Genomic DNA, 18,398 nt, shown 5'->3' with positions numbered 1-18,398 from the left:
AAGACTCAGTCAAGACTAAATGCAAGTGAAACTGAAAAGATGCCAAAACTGTGACTAAGAAGAAGAAGAAGCAAGGGCAGTGGGGAGAAGGTAGGGGATCCCATGAGAAGGTGAGAGTGTGTTAATGAATGTGGAAATCTGGGGAGGGGAAGTAGAGTTTGCCTCCCCAAAATATGCCTTCTTGGGATATTTATTACTTTAAGTTGGTTCTTTTTAAGAAACAAAAGGACTCAGAAAGGACCTTTGAACCTCCCCCTTTACTTACCTAAACGAACTCAGAAAAACCTGCTTAAAGGAAGGGAGTGATCACCTTAGCATCATAGTATGACCTAAGTGTGACAGACAGGGAGCAGCCACGCAAAGTGTGTTTGTTAGACTTCCCTCTGTGTCCCATCAGTTCTGGGTGGCCAGCAAGAATTACTTTATCTTATTTTTGCTCTTTTTCATCTACTTGTGAATTGCATACTTTCCCTTAGAAATTCGAGACCCCTGTCGCCCTCTTGGTAGTCCTGAATGGCACGTAAGCTCAACTGCCCAATGTTTCCTGGGGTCCCATTATTCTTAGGGAACCCCTGTATATACATATGTAATGAGTTTAGTTATTTTCTCCTGTTCATCTATTTCATGCTAGAATCTAGCAGCTAGATTATTAGACCAGCCAAAAAAAAAAAAATAGAAGTAAAAAATTATTTTTTCTCTGCTACACTAGAAAACAGTGAAACAGGCAGGAGTGGTTAATTTGTCCAGGCAGCATCTAGCATGGGACCTTAAATACGGGGGGTGTCTTCAAGTAGACTTACTTGTGAGTACGTTAAACACAGTTTATTCTTGGGTTATTATTTATTAATTATTGTATGGGTTTTTTTTATACAAACAACTGTTAACCTACTTTTGCCTCACCCTGTATATGGTACTTATTTATCTAAGTTCAAAAAATACCTCTAATTCACAGAGGAAAAAAATATATATATATAATTCAGTCTACCTGTCGTATTTTTTTTCCTCAGGGCTGATATCACTATTCCAATTCAAATTTTTCAAATTATACGACGAGGAAGCGTTTAACACATTATATTGCATGTTTCTTAATATTTATTTTGGCTAAAAAAAGAAAAAAGGAAAAAAAAAGCCAGGGGGTTCAAGGCTTTGAGTTAGTGTCCGGCCCAGGTGTTAGCTAAGTTCTTGATTAATTTCAACAGCCACCTGCACTTTCAAAGCACACCCCACGGTGGACTACGCTTCCCAAGAGCACACAACGAGAGAAGCCCATGAAGTGCTTTGTGGTACTTGTAGTCTTCGGTGACTTCCCAGCCCTGGAATCCCGCGCCGATTCCGGGCTGGTTGAATCCAGGAGCTACCAATTAACTGGGGCCATGTCGGTGACGCCGTGGTCCAACCGGGAAAGCCGGCGTGGGAGCATCGCATAGTGATTGGCCAATGCATGACCCCGTGGGCGGGGCAGGGAGGAGGGCGGGAAGACCGCGGCGATTGGGCGAGGAGCCCGTGGCGGCAGGCGGGGATTGGCTGCGCTCTAGGGCAGTGGGGCCTGGGAAGGGGTGGAGGCAGAGACGCGAGCAGGAAGAGCAGCGGCGAGGCGGCGGCGGCGGCGGCGGCGGCGGCGGCGGCGGCAGAGTCGGTGGTGCCAGAGGCGAAAGCGACAGCTCCCGGGGGTGGCGGCAGCCCCGAGAGCAGGATGCGGGTCCGGATCGGGCTGACGCTGCTGCTCTGTGCGGTGCTGCTGGGCACGGCCTCGGCGTCCTCGGGTCAGTATCTGCCCCCTGGGTCGGAGGCCAGGAGCCACCGCCCCCCCGGCCTCCATCCCGGGCCGGGCCTTGGGGGCTCGAGCTGGAGAGCCCACTCTCTCTCGTCTCACCTCGCAGCCACCTGTCAGCCGCTGTCGTTCCTTGGGCTTCAGTGGGCCTGAGCTGGAGAGGGTGGTTAGGGGACTAGGGAATGCAGGGGAAGAAGGGGCGGTCCCCGTGCCCACACCTCTTCTCACTGAGCAAACTTTGCAGGACTCCTCACCAAGGAGGAATTGAGTCCTTGGCAGGGAGTGCCACCGCTGGTTAGACCCACCGTGACACGGGAGCCGCCCCCCGGAGCTTGCTCGGCTCTCAGGTAGACTGTGTGCGGCCTCGGGTCTGACACTCTGGCTTGGGGACCCGTAAATGAGGTGTTTGACACCCTAGGCAGAGCCAGGTCCACCAGAACCAGGATGTGGACAGTGGTGTGCTAGCACCTGAGACACGGTCCTCAGTCTCTTTGATTAATCGCGAGAACCTTTGATATAATTGTGTTCATTCCCTCCCCCTTTTAGAGAAGTATTCCTAAGGAAGTGTTTTTTTACCTCCATGTCACAGTGTTTTTGAGTTGTCCCATGTTTGTTGACAGTAATTTTATGATTTGTTGGCGGGGGTGGGGGGGGTGGGAATCATGGTCCCTATACATTTATAAAGGATAGCAACTAATTTTTAACTCCTTAAAAAAATCCTCACCCGAGGATATGTTCTGATTGATCTTACAGAGGAGAAGGGCGAGGGAAAGAAACATCGATCGGCTGCCCCCCTTACACACCCTGGGACTAGAACCCACAACCTTTGGGTGTCCTGGCCGAGGCTCCGACCAACTGAGCCATCCAGCCAGGGCCTACTTTTAACCAGTATGTAGATCTAGAAATTCCTGTGATTTGACAAATTAGCTGATTTATACTCTGGTTCTAAAAATAATTACTTTTCCTTTCAGTACTTTAGTCCCTCTACATCTGAAAAGTTCTGTTTTGAAAGTGTGTTTGGTAAAGAAACACTTAGTGTTTCTAAGTGTTGGGAAATAAATAATTAGTACAGTAAAGCTTTTGAATTTTAATCAGTTTTCGTTAACAAGACAGCTGTTCTGTGGCTTTAAAATTTTTTTAGAACAAGGCAGGGTATAAATGTCAATCCTTTCTTTCAACAGAAAATTTCCCAGATGGTTATTTGAATCCCCAAATTGTCTGCCCTAGTTGTAAGTCAATGCCATAACGTCATTCTGCTTCTAAAATAAGAGGTCTAAACCTAAAATTCTATCCATAATGTGGTTTGAGATACCATTTCAAAAGCAACAAGCATATGCTAGTTACTTTACTGCCAACATCATGCTTTGAGGTCTGATTCTCCCTCCTCCCCTTTCATCCATACTTTGTTTTAATAACCAAAACTTTAAAACTTGACATAATTCTTGAAGCACTGCTAGCAGTTATTTGATCAAAGGAAGTATGAAAACAAACTACTTGCTGTACCATGGTAAAGTACTTGATGGACCATGGACCACCTGTATCAGAATTGCTTGTAGAGGTTTGTTAAAAATGCAGTTTTATGTCTGGAACAGGTCAGGGTGTCTGTAGTTTCACAAGCTTCACAAATGATTCTTTACACTAAACTGTGAGAACTACTAGTTAAAGAACATGGTATACATCCTTGTGAATTCAGTTTGCAGAATTTGAAGAAAATTAAAGCATACAGACACTTTGCTGCATCTTCCTTTGATTAGATTTTACATATTTAGAGCTTCATGTCCGTGGAGATGATCCTTGAAGTCGATTAACCAACATTTGGGACTCTCAGTATGTTATAATAGAAAACTGTTAATACTGAAGTGCTAAATCTTTGGGTTGTGTTGATGTAAGTTCAAGAAATGTCTGCTGTGATTTCACTCATAGTTAAATTGTGTCAAAGCGTTTCTCTGGTAGAGGCAGAGAACTAAATAACATAGATGTGCATATCGACAGATAATAAAGGCAGTACTGGGCTGATAGGAAGTGCAAATATCATAAAATACTTATGTGAGATAGAGTTTTATAAATTGAGTACATGGATTTTCAGTTGACTTTTATTCATTAAATTGCTTATTTATATGCACTGTCAGACTCATTTTTAGTTTAGATTTAAAGAGTTGTTTCTATTTTAAAATCTGGGTTTGGGTTATAATTTTGTGTTGATTTAAAAAGTTTGAATGTTAATAGTTACCCAGAAGAAGTTGCATTTATTAGCAGGTAGAATATGATGATCAGCCAACAAAAAGAATTTTGATCCTATCACTGTCAGTAGCTATTCTCTAATATCTTGTTTTAGAGGCATGTATAAAAATGATACTTTTATGGGAAATGTTTTATTTTCTCTGTGAATAAATAAATTTTAAAGGAGGATATTGAAAAGATATTTCTCCTTTATTTTCTCAAGATAATAGTGAAAAGTACTGTAACTTTTCTCACTTAGAAATACATGTTTTCTTATTTTTGGCAGGAAGAGGCAAATGGTTTACTTTTCTCTCTTTGGGCCAAACACCGTTACAGAGTCTTTTACATTAGGTCCATTGCTGGGTATTTCAAGTAATAGTTGTATTAATACCATATATTCAGAGAATAGATTAGAGATTGCAGAGGATGTTTCATTGTTCTTTTGTTCCTCAAAAATACTGTGAGTCAACAGGGCAGATGGTATTATTCTTCTTTGGTACATTGAGGAAAAGGAGTCTGAGCAAGTTTGCCATATTGAACCACATGGATAAAATCAATATATAATGAAGCCAGGTTTTGAACCCAGGTCTCCAGGCTTCAGAAAAGGAGTAATTAAGAATCAGGAGTATCCTAGAATCCGCATAGATTCAGTGGCAAAGCAGAAAACAGGATATCTCTTTGCACCAAACTCTTAAGCTTTTCTGTTTGAAGGTGTATCAGTGTAATTTACAAGATGAGTTGGAAAATGAATTTGTAATCATTACTTTTCCCAAAAGAATATCATATCTGGTGCTTGGCAGTTTTGTTAGCTAATAAAATAAAAATGAAAATTGATCTTTTTCCAAGGAAGGTGTACGATTACTAAAGTAATGCAAACCATTATATTTTGGATGTGATACTGTTGAGTGAGAAATCCGTAACTCCTCGTTGAATCCTTTTGCAGTTTTCTTGTTGCTTGATGTCTGTGTTCTGATAAAAAGCATTACTATTTTCATTTTATTGATGCATAACTTCAGTATCTTTAATCCTTACCTGATTCCTACATATCAGAAGTTTCAGGTTATAAGCAACTTCTTTAAATGTGTTATGTGAGTAGATATATCAGTTTGAAAGAGAAAATAGCTTATGCTTTAAAACTACCATCTGTGGTAGCTTCTCCCACTTCAGTAAAGGAGAAAGAATTCTCTTATTTGCCAGTAACCTTAGTATCTATTCCTGTTTGTGAAGAGAAAAGAGAAAGAGAGAGAAGCATGATGCAATTCACATGAAATAACCCTGTTGTCACAAGTTTCCATGTCTCTTGGAGTTCAGAAACACATTAATGCCTAACAGCTTGTAGTATCTCAAATGTATATGTCTTAAAATTTATTTATAGGCATCTGTATTATTTAGTGATTAGGTACATATGTGACCTGTTGTGACACGATACTAAATTTAGTGATTTAAGAATTCCAAATAATCTAAAGTTTCAGTATTTAGGGATATACCATATATATTTGCATATTCAATGTCTGCTCTTGATTTATTAACTAGTTAATGTTTGTGATTAATTAAATACATTCACACATACAACTTCGATATATGATAGAGATGAATTTTTTCCCCTTTATCCAAAGATTTGTTGAGAATGGAATTTGAACCATATGTTAGAACTTGGCTTTGGGTGATAATTGTGAAGAAGTTAGCATGCAGGATGATTATTAATTAACTAGAGGTTCAGTGCACGGATTCATGCACCCATGCACTGGTGGAGTCCCTCTGCCTGGCCAGCGGGTATCTGGCCGAAACCAACTCTCTGACATCACCTGAGGGGTCCTGGATTGCTAGAGGGTGCAGGCCAGGCCGAGGGACCCCACTGGTGCGGTGCACGATTGGGTGGGAAGGGACCGTGGGAGAACTCCAGGGCATGTCCGGCCTGTCTCGCCCAGTCCCTATCAGCTGGACCCCGGCAGCAAGCTAACCTACTGGTCAGAGCATCTGCCCCCTGGTGGGCAATGCACATCATAGCGACTGGTCAAACCGTCAGACACTTAGTGTATTAGGCTTTTATTATATAGGATTGACGTCACTACCTAAAGGTATGGGCACTGTGGATTAAGACATGCTATATCTTCCCCCCTCCCCCCTCACTCACCAGAATGAAAACATATGTGAAAGGTAATCTAAAAGCAGTGATATGAAAGAAGCTGTAACTTAAGCTTCTTTGAATTGACAGCACTTTTGTATATGACAAAACCTCACTAATAGACTTTTTTCAAATATTCAAAAGAAACCAACTGTGAAAGAGTTGTGTGTTTTGTACATAATTTTGAGTTGGTTATACTTCTTAAAGGTTAGCTCAGTGATAATACAAATTCCAAAACATGTTTTTTGTTATTATATCTTAGAATTACAGGTTATGAATAATAAGACCATATGAAGTAAAGATAAATGGCAACCATAACACAAAATTTTCTAGTAAAACTCATAGGGTCTTATGGCATTTTGTCTTCTGGTTAATTTCTCATATAACTTATTGAACAGGCAAAACTGAAGCTCATTCCTAGCTAAAATAACATAATTTTCAGAGTGAAAAGAAAGCTTAGAGATTCTCTATTTGTTAACTGGCCAGAAACACAAAGACCAAACATTTGCATATGGACATGGAGTTGACAAATGTGTTTACCTAAGAACAGGCCCTAGCGAGTTTTCTCAGTGGTTAGAACATTGGCTCTTGGACTGAAGGGTTGAGGGTTCGATTTTGGTCAAGGGCACAGCACCGTGGTTGCAGGCTCAATCCCCAGACCCTATGTCTCTCTCTCCCCCTCCCTCCCACTCTCTCTAAAAATAAAAATAAAAATCAATGGGGAAAAAAATTATCCGGTGAGGATTAACAACAAAAAAACAGGACAAAGAATAGCAAGTGACCAGAATAGAAGTAATACCAGGAAAACACAGAATAATAGAAGGAGAATTAATGTAATTGGGCAAAGCCAAAGCAGCAGATGTGAATTTGGAAAAAAGGTGTAATTAGTGGCTGGATTCATTGTCTATTTAATATAAGCTATTGATTTCTTAATAAATACGTATATCTTTTGTGAATGAATACATGATAGGATGATGCTACTTTTTACCTGTATCTGGTTATCTCTTCAGTAAAATAGAACACAACTCTCTCAGTATACTAACTCTGCTGTCAAATAATAATAATAGTTCTTAGGGTACATCTTTAGTAGTCTTAGTGAACAATAAAGTGCTAATCAGCACTAACATAAGCTGGTGTAACTCCAGATTCTGAGCAGAGGAAAAGAATAGAATCCTGAACCACAAAATCAGAGACTAATTTTTATAAATTTAGTAACTCTCAGCAGTAGTCTGAATATATACAGAATAACTGGATGGTTTTGGTGTGGTAGTTGTTGGTCTCCTACCTGTATAACAGATCAAGCGAATTTCTTTCCTGGAAAAACGACCATCTCACCCCCTTTTTCTCCTTTCATGTAATCTTTTCTGAACTGTTGTTGAATACAACCAGCTTTAGAGAATTCTAGTTTTATTTATCCAGTGCCTGATTATTATTTGTTGTACTTATCAAACGCTTTCTTTTAATAATACCTGTGACTTCCTAACAAGAAAGATGACTAAGTTGTCTTAAAATTTTTTTACAGATGATGAAAGCGGCCAGGATGAATCCTTAGATTCCAAGGTATGTACTAACATTTGCATTGAATCATATTTGATGCCCGATTTAAAACAAAGGATATGAAATCAACAGAATTGGATTTTAAAAAAAAGAAAACATAGCAGGTATCAATATAGTTCTAGTTCTTTGGTAAGAAAAAAAACCCACTGACCTATGAGAGAGAAAATAATAAATATTTCCATTAAGAGTGTTGGTTATTAGGTTTAATTTCAACTTGAATATTCCCAGATGTGTGTGTTTGTGTATGTGAAAGAGCCTAAAGGCTCTTATTGCCTGATGAGAGATTGATTTTATTCTTTTTAATTTTCAGTTTTTTAAATTTTGAAGACTCTCTACCATTTATTTCTGTTGAGTTATGCACTTAAATTGCTTGATTGAATGGTTAATGCTGATTATTATGTATTCAAGGAGACCAACCAGTTATGATCCCTGATCTCTAGGTTAGAAGGAATATAGATAAGAAACAGGAAGTTTTAGTACAGGGCTAGCATAAGGGGAAATATAAGATATGTTGGGAGCATGTATGGGAAGATCCTAACCCAAACTTTAGGAATTAAGAAAGACTTCCCATCCCTGGCCGGTATGGCTCATTTGGTTGGGTGTCATCCTGTGGTCCTGTGCACCGAAAAGTTTCTGGTTCAATTCCCCGTTGGTGCACATGCCCAAGTTGCAGCTCGATCCCCGCGAAGGACTCTCTCTCTCCTTCCCTCTCTCCCTCCCTTAAAGAGGCTACTGGTATGTGTGTCTTTTTATGTTAGGTTTCCACTTTGCACGATCTACCCCTTTCCCACTCAGCTCTTTGACTTATCTGTGTTAATTGTCTCTTTAGCAGAAATACAGCAGCTGTTTGCATCAGAAAAAAAATCAATTAGAAAAAAAAAAGGCTTCCTGGAAAAAGTAACATCTGAGTTGAAATTTGAAGAGTCAGAGTTAGGCAGGTGATGCAGACAATGTGATAAAACACCTACAAAAACCTATAGAGATGAGCAAGTATGGAGCTGGAGGAGAGATATCTGTATTATAAAAGTAATGGTCAAATTAGATTGAAGCCAATTTTGGTACTGTTGATAACTAAAAATACTTTCTGTTCTCAGACTTCTTTGCCATCAGATGAGTCGGTAAAGGACCACAGCACAGCAGGCAGAGTAGTCGCTGGTCAGATATTTCTTGATTCAGAAGAGCCAGAGTTGGAATCACCTATTCAGGAGGAGGAAGACAGCCCCAGGAGCCAAGAAGGGGAAAGTGGCACAGAAGAAATCAGCTTTCTAGAATCTTCAAATCCAGAAAACAAAGATTATGAAGAACCAACGAAAGTACGGAAACCAGGTAGTCTGGACATTTTCTTTGCTTTTGCCTGATTTAGGAAGGAGACGACTGAAATTTTAAAGCTAGTGTAAAAAGATGCAGAAATCTGGGTTTACTGATTATTAACTACATATAATGTATAAAATTTAGTTTTACAAGATTTTCACATATCAAAGTTATTCACTTAACAGATTTGACCCACTTTACATTGGCCAAATTCAATAGTCAAAATTGCATTTGTTTTATATTAACTAGAGGCCTGATGCATGAAAATTCGTGCAAGAGTAGGTCTTCCTTCCCTGGCTGCTGGCACCAGCTTCCTTCCGGCACCGACTTCCCTCTGGCACCCAGGACCCAGGCTGCTTCCCTCCTCCAGCCGCCCGCAGGCACCCGGGACCCCTGCTGGCTTCCCTTGGGCCGCCCACAGGCAGGGACCATGTCTGGCTTCCCTCTGGCCCCAGCTTTGTCAGGAATGACATCTGGTCTAATTGGCATATTATCCTTTTATTATTATAGATATTCTAACATTTATTTTTGGACCCCAGTATGTAATAATCTGTGAGAATGGTAAACACATTAGAAACTCAGGAAGGATTGTCTAACATGCTACTTTGGTTACTTTCAGAATTGTGTTAGGATTTTTACTGCTGTAACCTTTTTAGTCATCCTAGGTAGTTTGATTTAGGTATTTATCCCTCTGTAATTGAAGCTTACATAAACTTTAATCCTCTTCTAACTTTCACCTTGACACCCTCTATTTTTAAATTTAAAACATGATCTTTATCACAGCAGTGTGTGTCCACTATATCCTATACCTCCACCCTTCTATAATTCTGTTTAAAGATCACTGCTATACCCATTTATTATTTTACTAGGGGCCCGGTGCACGAAATTCGTGCACTGGGAGGGGGGTCCCCTCAGCCCAGCCTGCCCCCTCTCACATACTGGGAGCCCTCAGGGGATGTCCTACTGACGGCTTAGGCCCGCTCCCCATGGGGAGCGGGCCTAAGCCACAGTCTGGCCTCCCTTTGTGGGAGACAACCGGGCTGATCAGGGAAAGGCACCAGCCCCATCACCCCGCTGCTGCAGCCACTGCCAGTCACCGCAGCCACCAGGGTGTTTTCATCAACACGGACTCCGGTCCCTTCACCATGAAAAAATGACAACTTTCTTTAGAATGTGGAAGAGAAAGGGAAAGACAAAGAGAAACATCAAAGTGAGAGGAACACTTTATTGATTGCCTCCTGCATGAGCCCTGTCCTGGGCCCCAGCCAGGGAGGAGCCTGCAACTTAGGTACATGCCCTTGATCAGAATCTAACCCGGACCCTGCGGTTGGCAAACTTAGGCATTATCCACTGAGCCAAACTGCCTAGGGCAGGATATGACATTTCTTAGCCCTCCAGCAGTGGACCTTCGTTTTTTTCTCCAGGAGTGTGGTGGAAAAGCCCTAGATCACCCTTTTGGATTCTTATACCCAAGTTACCAAGAATATTACCAGTGGCATACAGGGAGCTTAGCCAATGAGCAGTCAGAAAAGGTATTTCCACTGTGGTTCACACCTATCTCCTCCGATCTCCGGCTCCACCCCTGCCAAAGCCTAAAGCCTTGGGAACTGGGCAGGGGCCCCCACAGTTCCCTCCAATCGCTGGCTCTGCACCTGCCAAGGCCTAAAGCCTCTGGCCCTGGGCAGGGGACCCCCAGCTGGCTCCGATTGCCCGGCTCCACCCCCAGCCAAGGCCACAAGCCTCTGGCCGAGGCTCGGACCCTGGGCAGGGGACCCCCAGCCCGCTCCAGTCGCCTGGCTCGGCCCCCGCCAAGGCCAGCAAGGGCAGGTGGAAAGCTTGGCTTCCTCCATTGCCGGGGAAACCCAAGCCTCCCTCCTGCTCTCTGTGGCTGCAGCCATCTTGGTTGGGTTTATTTGCATATTTGCTCCTGATTGGCTTGTGGGTGTAGCGGAGGTACGGTCAATTTGCATGTTACTCTTTTATTAGATAGGATTGTTAGCCACTTTCAGGACTTGATTGAGATTTTTACCTTTTAAAAATATAATTTTTTATTATAAAAATTCCATACTCATTAATAGAAAAACCAATCTAAAAAATTAAAAATATATTAATCCCATCAACTAGAAATAACAGCTATTAACATCATGGAGAATTAATTACTCTCTCCAGTGTAAGATGTACGGTTGTAAGACTAAATTGGATCAAAATGTATATACTGTTTTACTGCCTGCACTTTGCATTTAACAGTTTATCTTGACCATTTTCCCATATCATGTATGACTTTGAAATAAGGTTGTATATATATTTTGCTGGGAGATCATTTTAGATGTTTCTTGTGCACATCTATGAAAATTTCCTGAGAATTGGTTCTTAAAAGTGAATTTGATGGACTAAATGTAAAATTTTAAAAGACATTTGATACATATTACTAAATTGTTCTTCAGAAAAATAAGTCGGTTTACTTCCTTTGAAACTACCTTTTATTCCTGTATCTAGGCCAGCTGTCTATTACCATTTTTAAATTTGGGCCAAGTATTATAGTTTAATTCATTCCTTTTTATTATTTATCTTTTCTTTAAATAATTTTTATTTTTCAATTATAGTTGACATGCAACATTATATTAGTTTCAGGTATACAACCCAGTGACTAGACATTATATAACTTACTAAGTGAGCAATCTTAAACCAATATGCTGCGAGGATTTTTAAAATGTGCAATACCTGACCTCTTTTCCCTTAGATAGTCAAATAAAAAAATGACAACAGCCAGCACAGCAATAGCCATCCAGTATAAATGAATCAAAATTATACCTTTTTTTTGGTCAGATTGGCAAAAAATACATTTTTTGGTGTGCCCTAGAATTTTAGTAATTATTGCCATGAGATGAAAAGGGTTGAAAATCTCTGTACTAAGTGATCATTCCAATAAATCTTGTATCCATCTGACACTATACATAGTTATTACAATATTATTGTCTATATTCCCTATGTTGTATTTTACATCCCCATGACTATCCTGTAACTACCAATTTGTTTTTCTTAATCCCTTCACCTTTTTCACCAATCTTCCCAACCCCACTCCCATCTTGCAACCATCAAAATGTTCTTTGTATCTATGAGTCTGTTTCTGTTCTGCTTCTTCGTTTATTTTGTTTTTTAGATTCAAATGTTGATAAATGTGTATTTATTGCCATTTATTGTTCATACTTTTAATCTTTTTTTTCCTTCTCCCTTTTAAAGAAGACCTTTTAACATTTCATGTAATACTGGTTTGGTGGTGATGAACTTTAGCTTTTTCTTGTCTGGGAAGTTCTTTATATATCCTTAGATTCTATGATAGTTTTGCTGAGTACAGTAATCTTGGTTGTAGGGTCCTTGCTTTTCATCACTTTGAATATTTCTTGCCAATCCCTTCTGGCCTGCAAAGTTGAGAAATCAGCTGACAGTCATATAGGAACTCCCTTATAGCTGACTAACTGCTTTTCTCTTGCTGGCTTTAAGATTCTCTCTTTGGCTTTAACTTTTGTTATTTTAATTTTGATGTGTCTTGGTGTGGGCCTCTTTGACTTTGTCTTGTTTGGGACTCTCTATGCTTCCTAGAGACTTATATGTCTATTTCCTTCAGGTTATAGAAGTTTTCTGTCATTTTTTTTACATAGGTTTTCAATTTCTTGCTCTCTTCTTCTGGCACCCCCAGGATGCGAATATCGGCTTGGCGACTGAAGGGTCCTAAGTTCGATTCCAGTCAAGGGCACGTGCCCAGGTTGTGGGCTCGATCCCCGGTTGGGGGCGTGCAAGAGGCAGCCGATCAATGATTCTCTCTCATCATTGATGTTTCTAACTCTTTCTCTCCCTCTCCCTTCCTCTCTGAAATCAGTCAAAATATATTTTAAAAAACAACAACAACAAAAAAAAAACTTAAAAAAAAGAACTTTCCCTCATCAACTATTTGGTTACTCTGAAATATAGTCCATACAGGGAAAGCAGGATAAATGCTTGATTCTTTTCCTTGAAATATTTTTAAATAATAATTTGGTGTCCTAGCAGCCTCCAAAGGAAACCAGTGAGCATGTTTGTGTTTGTTTTGCTTTGCTTTTGAGCATCATTACAAATTCATGGGTTTTATATACATATGCTTCATTCTATTGACAAATTGGACTCATGGGAATCAGATCAAACTTGACTAAGATTTTCAAAGATACAGTGATCACAACACATAGGCAACGTGTGCAGAAGTTCATGGCAGCCAGAGCTGCTCTCAGGTCCTGTCTTGCCTCCATTAGGATGCACTCTGGCTCAGATTTCAACATGTGAGGTCTCTAAGTGATGTCTGTGGAGTGTGACTTCAGCCAAAGAGAGCTATTTCAGTTTTGAAATATCTCCCATTTATTCTCTAGTAACTGCATAGCTTGTGTGAAATTTTCTAGGAAATCATGCCTTATACTAGTAAATACATACATCTCAGGTTCATCTCAGTGAGCAGTCTCGACAGACCACGTCCACCCTGCGAAAGCATTCCATAAGTAAGGACTCCTGGTAGTAAAAACCTATGGTGTGCTTGCCAGAAGGTCTCTAGTTAGCAAGTTTCTAAGATGATTTAATTGTGCCACCTTTCTGTTTCTGTTTCTTGGGCGGTAAAAGGAGAGAATGGGTTGCAGGTCTGCAGCTAGCCCTCTCTACCCATCAGGGTTTTTGCTTCTTCCTTTTGTTTGTGTCTCCTTTCCTGATGCTGAAAATCTTGGTACCTAACGACATTAATGTTATATTGCTTTATCCTAACAAATATGTATCCATAATTATCTATAATAATAAAAGCATAATATGCTAATTAGACCAGACAGCCAAACAACCTTCCAGACAAAGCTGCGGCTGCGAGGGCCGAGCCCCTTGCATGAATTTCATGCATCGGGCCTCTGGTGTATATATATATATAGTTAATAATAATGGCCACCTTACCACTAACAACAGGGACACTGAATGTAGTTTAAGATTCCTTTATGGTTCTTTTTGTTTTTAGTATATATTTTACTAGATATTTGTAATAGGGTGTTTTTAAATCACTTGAATAATTTTGTGTAGTTATACCAAGAATTTTATAAAAGTTTAGATTCACTTGTTTTGGTTTTTACATAATTACTTTATTGTTTTCTTTTATTTAGACTTGTTATTAATGTATTATTAATACATGAAAAGGCTTATGTAACATAAATTGCATATGCATGGCTTTGTGTAGTTGCAGTCAAACTACATTGGAACTGGGTTATATAGCAATTGCTTCTAGACATGCTTCCTTTGTCAAACTCCCAACCTTGTTGTTGCCATATTGCTTCTAAAAAAAGTTCAGCTTCCTATCTGGTGTCCCTGCTTTCAACCTCCCCACCCCCAACCCTCATTGTCTGATCTTTCTTCCTGTTGAGAAGCCTCCAGTGGCTTCTTGCCACATGCAGAATAAATCCAGCTCCTTACCTGCACTAATGAGGCCTTCCATGATCAAGCCCCTCCTCTCTCTCCAATTGCATTTTCTGCCACTCCTCTTCACTCACAGGATTCCAGCCACACTGCCTTCTTGCTGTGTCCTGAACATTTTAAGCTTGTTCCCAATTATGTGGGGGATCTCCAAGACCACAATCCCAGGCTGCTGATGATTCTCTAGAAAGACTCATAGGATTCAGTATATAGTGATATTTACAGCTATGATTTATTACAGCAAAAGAATACAAAGCAAAATCAGCAAAGGGAAAGGTGCATGGGGTGAAGTCTGGGGAAACCAGACACAGGCTTACAAGGGGCCTCTGCTAGGGGAGTCACAGTACATGCTTAATTTCCCCAGCAACAAGTGACAACCCAGGTGAAATGTTGTTTGCCGGGGAAGCTTGTTAGAGACCAAGTACCTGGAGTTCTTATTAGGGGCTGGTCACATAGGCACTCTGTGTCTAGTATATACCAATTGTCAGACTCCCAGAAGGAAAGCAGGTGTTCAGTGTAAATCGTATTGTTTGTATCGTTGGGGTGAGTTACTCTTAACCGTTAGGGTAGTGGGAATCCTTCAGAAATCTAAGCTCCCAGACACCAGCCAAGGGCTAGCCTTGTAAGCAGGCCTCTTCAAGAGTGGAAGTCTAGGCCTGCTGTGTCAGATCTTCTCTGCACAGTCAGCCTCATGGTGTGGTCATTGGCCAAGTTGTCTTCACAGCAAAGTTATTATCAATAAGACCCAGAAAGCAGAGCGAGGCCATCCTGCAGTAATAACTTCAGTTAAGCCCTTCAGTTAAGCCCTTCACAAGTCCTGGACTTAGCCAGTTAACAAATCCCACTGAACATAAAGATGGCTCCCTCAAGTTTCTGTGTTAACCTTTTTACCTGGCCCTAAGCATCAGTTCAGGCCTAGCACAGCTCTGGCTGTAAGGTGAAGCTGACCAGAAAGCCTTCCAGGGCCTAGGCGGTGTCGTGGTGGTCAGGGTGCACGTACAGAAGCACTGTCCCAGAGGGCCATGTGGTAACACTGGAAACGAGTTTGTAAGCAAATTAGTTGGGACACACAAGCAGGACACACTTCAGGCAGTACAATGTGGCCTCCCATCCTTGGTGTCTTTTCCTAGGGTTCCCAGTACAAATAATTTAGTCCTTGGTTTCAGGGAGACCGCCAGTCAGTTCCAGAAGGTTTTGTTGTCCAGGACACCAGTTCATACACCTCATGAGTGTGGACAACATCGGGAGGTTTTCGTTTGGAGAGTGCAGGGGCTGGGCCACCTCCTGCTGCCTGCCTTGTAGTCAGCCCTGTGGCGTGTGATCATGGGCTCAGCAGTCGGAACTCGGAGCACTCTCCATAGCTGGGAAAGGTGCACAGGAGCTTTCCTTTAGGAAAAGGGAGGAGTTTCCAGAAAAGGTTTTGAAAAACAAAGATCATAATACCGTCTCCCCGCTCTTGTGCTTCTCCAGGTGCAGGGGTTTAGGTTTATTTTTCTTGGTTGTTGCCAAATCAGTGTTTCCATTCAGTAATCATAATTTTATGTTTTTTCACCATCATCCCCTACTCTCACCAGACCTTTCATCTGGAGGGGTAGTGTGCAAAAGGAGCCAAACACCTTCACAGAAAAACATTTTTGTACATCTGAACAAGAAAGACATCATGTTCAGGAATTGTTCAAGACAGAATCCTGAATTTTCAAAAAATTTCAAAATCAGTTTACATAACCTCCTTCCCCTTATCCAGTGAGCAGCCTAGAAAAGGTCAAGCCCTCTTTGAAATATGTTTTTATTGATTTCATAGAGAGGAAGGAAGAGGGAGAGAGGGATAGAAACATCAATGATGAGAGAGAATCATTGATCAGCTGCCTCCTGTAATCCCCGTACCGGGGATCGATCCTGCGACCCAGGCATGGGCCCTGACTGGTAATCAAACTAGGACCTCCCAGTGCATGGGTCAGTGCTCATCCACTGAGCAACACTGGCCAGTGGTCAAGCTCTTTCTGAGGTCAAGCCCTTTCTGAGGCGAGCTGCATTGAATAATCCATTTGTACTAAGGTGAGTCCACTAGGAGAAAGGTGAGGGAAGCAGAGTCAGGTATCAGTTGATTGTTGCAAACAGCAGCTCATCAGGAGAGCCAGACACAAGGACCCCGCCGCAGTGAGACATGTTCCCGAGGCGGGCAGGAGCCTTTTCAGCCTGTCAGCAGTGAGTGGAGGGTCACAGCCCCTGAGAGGTATCCTCTCCCAACTTGCAGCTTTGGGCAAGTCACAGGTTAAGTCAGTCTCTGTCGGAACATACAGCTGGTCAGCAGCTTGATTTCAAATGGTCCCAGCAAAGAGCAAGCCCTTTCCTGTGGACATTTGTATGTGGCTCAGACAGTTTAGCCCAGCATTCTTGATTTCCTCTCGGTGTAGGCCCCACGGAGAGGTGACCTAATGTGCGGAGGTCACTCACTGTCTGAGTTCTGTTTATCGAGCCCAGACCTGCTTTCAGTTCAACTCACACTGAGGCTGGAAGCCTATACCAGACAGTATCAGCTTGTAGCTTAGAATCAAGCCCAGGCACTTAGGATCTGTAAGTTCAGGATTTTTTTAAAAGCCAGAGGCTTTTCTACGGCAGCACCAAAGGCAAGATGCTGCAGGGCCAGAAAGTCCCCGTGGCAGCCAAGGCTTTCCTCCACCCTTTTATCGTGTCTTTCTCTGAGTCCAAATTGACCCGCTCACAAACCTGCACGTCTGTCTCTAAGGGTCAGGCTTCTGCTTTCACAAGCACTCACTGGCAAACTAAATCTGCTCTTTAGAACTTCAAAAGTGTATTTCCATCTGTGGATCACCTCTCTTTCTTAATGTGTCCCTCTTGCCAGAGGCTCCAATAAGCAAAAGTCTGTATCATCCATTGTGTGGGAGAGTGGAAATGTCCCCTCTTTTTCCTCGTTCTTCTGGCTGGTCTAATAATCAAATTGAGATGAGACAGATTAATAGGAGAAAATAGTCACATTATTTTTGTACATATGCGGTTTTGTAAGAATCTGGGAAGGATGGACAAATGGGGCAGTTGAGACTACATATCATTTTGAGCTAAGGAGAAGGGGGGCTAGGATAGTGGTTTGGACTTCAAAGGGAATATAGGCAATTCACAGGTAGGTGGAAAGGAGCAAATATTTGGTGAACAAATTCTTGCAGGGCCACCCAGAAATACTGGGACAGGGAGGGGAGTCTAGCAGACTTTGCTGGGTTTCTCCCTGTTTGCCTCACTTGGTTCTTATTACGCTAAGGTGATCTTCCTTCCTGGAGCAGGAGTTTTTTAAATCTTAATTCCTTTAGGCAGGTAAGGGGTAGGGGGAGGGTAAAAAGCTCTTCTTGAGTCTTTTGTTTCTTAAAAATAACCAGCTTGCCCTGACTGGTTTGGCTCAGTGGATAGAACGTTGGCCTGCAGACTGAAGGGTCCCAGGTTCGATTCCAGTCAAGGGCATGTACCTTGGTTGTGGGCACATCCCCAGTGGGGGGTGTGCAGGAGGCAGCTGATAGATGTTTCTCTCTCATCGATGTTTCTAACTCTCTATCCCTCTCCCTTCTTCTCTGTAAAAATCAATAAAATATATTTTTTAAAAATAATCAGCTTAAATGATACCTCAAAAAGGCTAGCAAACTATGCTCCTCCTCAATAGCAAAAACCCATCAGTTACAGAAACTTATCCTGTTCCCAATACTCAGAGTTTAAATTACAACCCACCCACCAGTAGCAAAAGCATGGAAGCTGTGTCCCTGACACGTTTTTTCTGTGCAGCTTTCCCTGACCAGGATGATTCCTCTGGCATATATGGAATTACAAACATTTAACATTTTCTATCAATTTTTACCATACCTTCAGATGTGATAGCCACAAAATACAGAGCCACTGTAATTTCCCCTTTTTCTCCCCATCATTGCAAATTTACTTAAAACTTCA

At 41.5% G+C, this 18,398-nt stretch overlaps 1 protein-coding gene across 1 annotated transcript in view; it reads left to right on the top strand.

The window, feature by feature from the left end:
* The first annotated feature begins 1,577 nt into the window (after positions 1-1,577).
* SEL1L (SEL1L adaptor subunit of SYVN1 ubiquitin ligase) overlaps positions 1,578-18,398 on the top strand; it is a 52,584-nt gene continuing 35,763 nt past the window's right edge. Inside the window, exons 1-3 of the mRNA XM_079768821.1 lie at positions 1,578-1,763; positions 7,639-7,676; positions 8,768-8,999. Of these exons, the coding sequence (XP_079624947.1) occupies positions 1,694-1,763; positions 7,639-7,676; positions 8,768-8,999 (340 nt within the window). The 5' untranslated portion in view covers positions 1,578-1,693. The remainder of the gene's footprint in view (positions 1,764-7,638; positions 7,677-8,767; positions 9,000-18,398) is intronic.

Source organism: Cnephaeus nilssonii (assembly GCF_951640355.1).
Source record: "Cnephaeus nilssonii genome assembly, chromosome: 4".
NCBI lineage: Eukaryota > Metazoa > Chordata > Mammalia > Chiroptera > Vespertilionidae > Cnephaeus > Cnephaeus nilssonii.
Note: the sequence above shows the minus strand (reverse complement) of the source record. Positions and strands in the feature narration are given on the sequence as shown.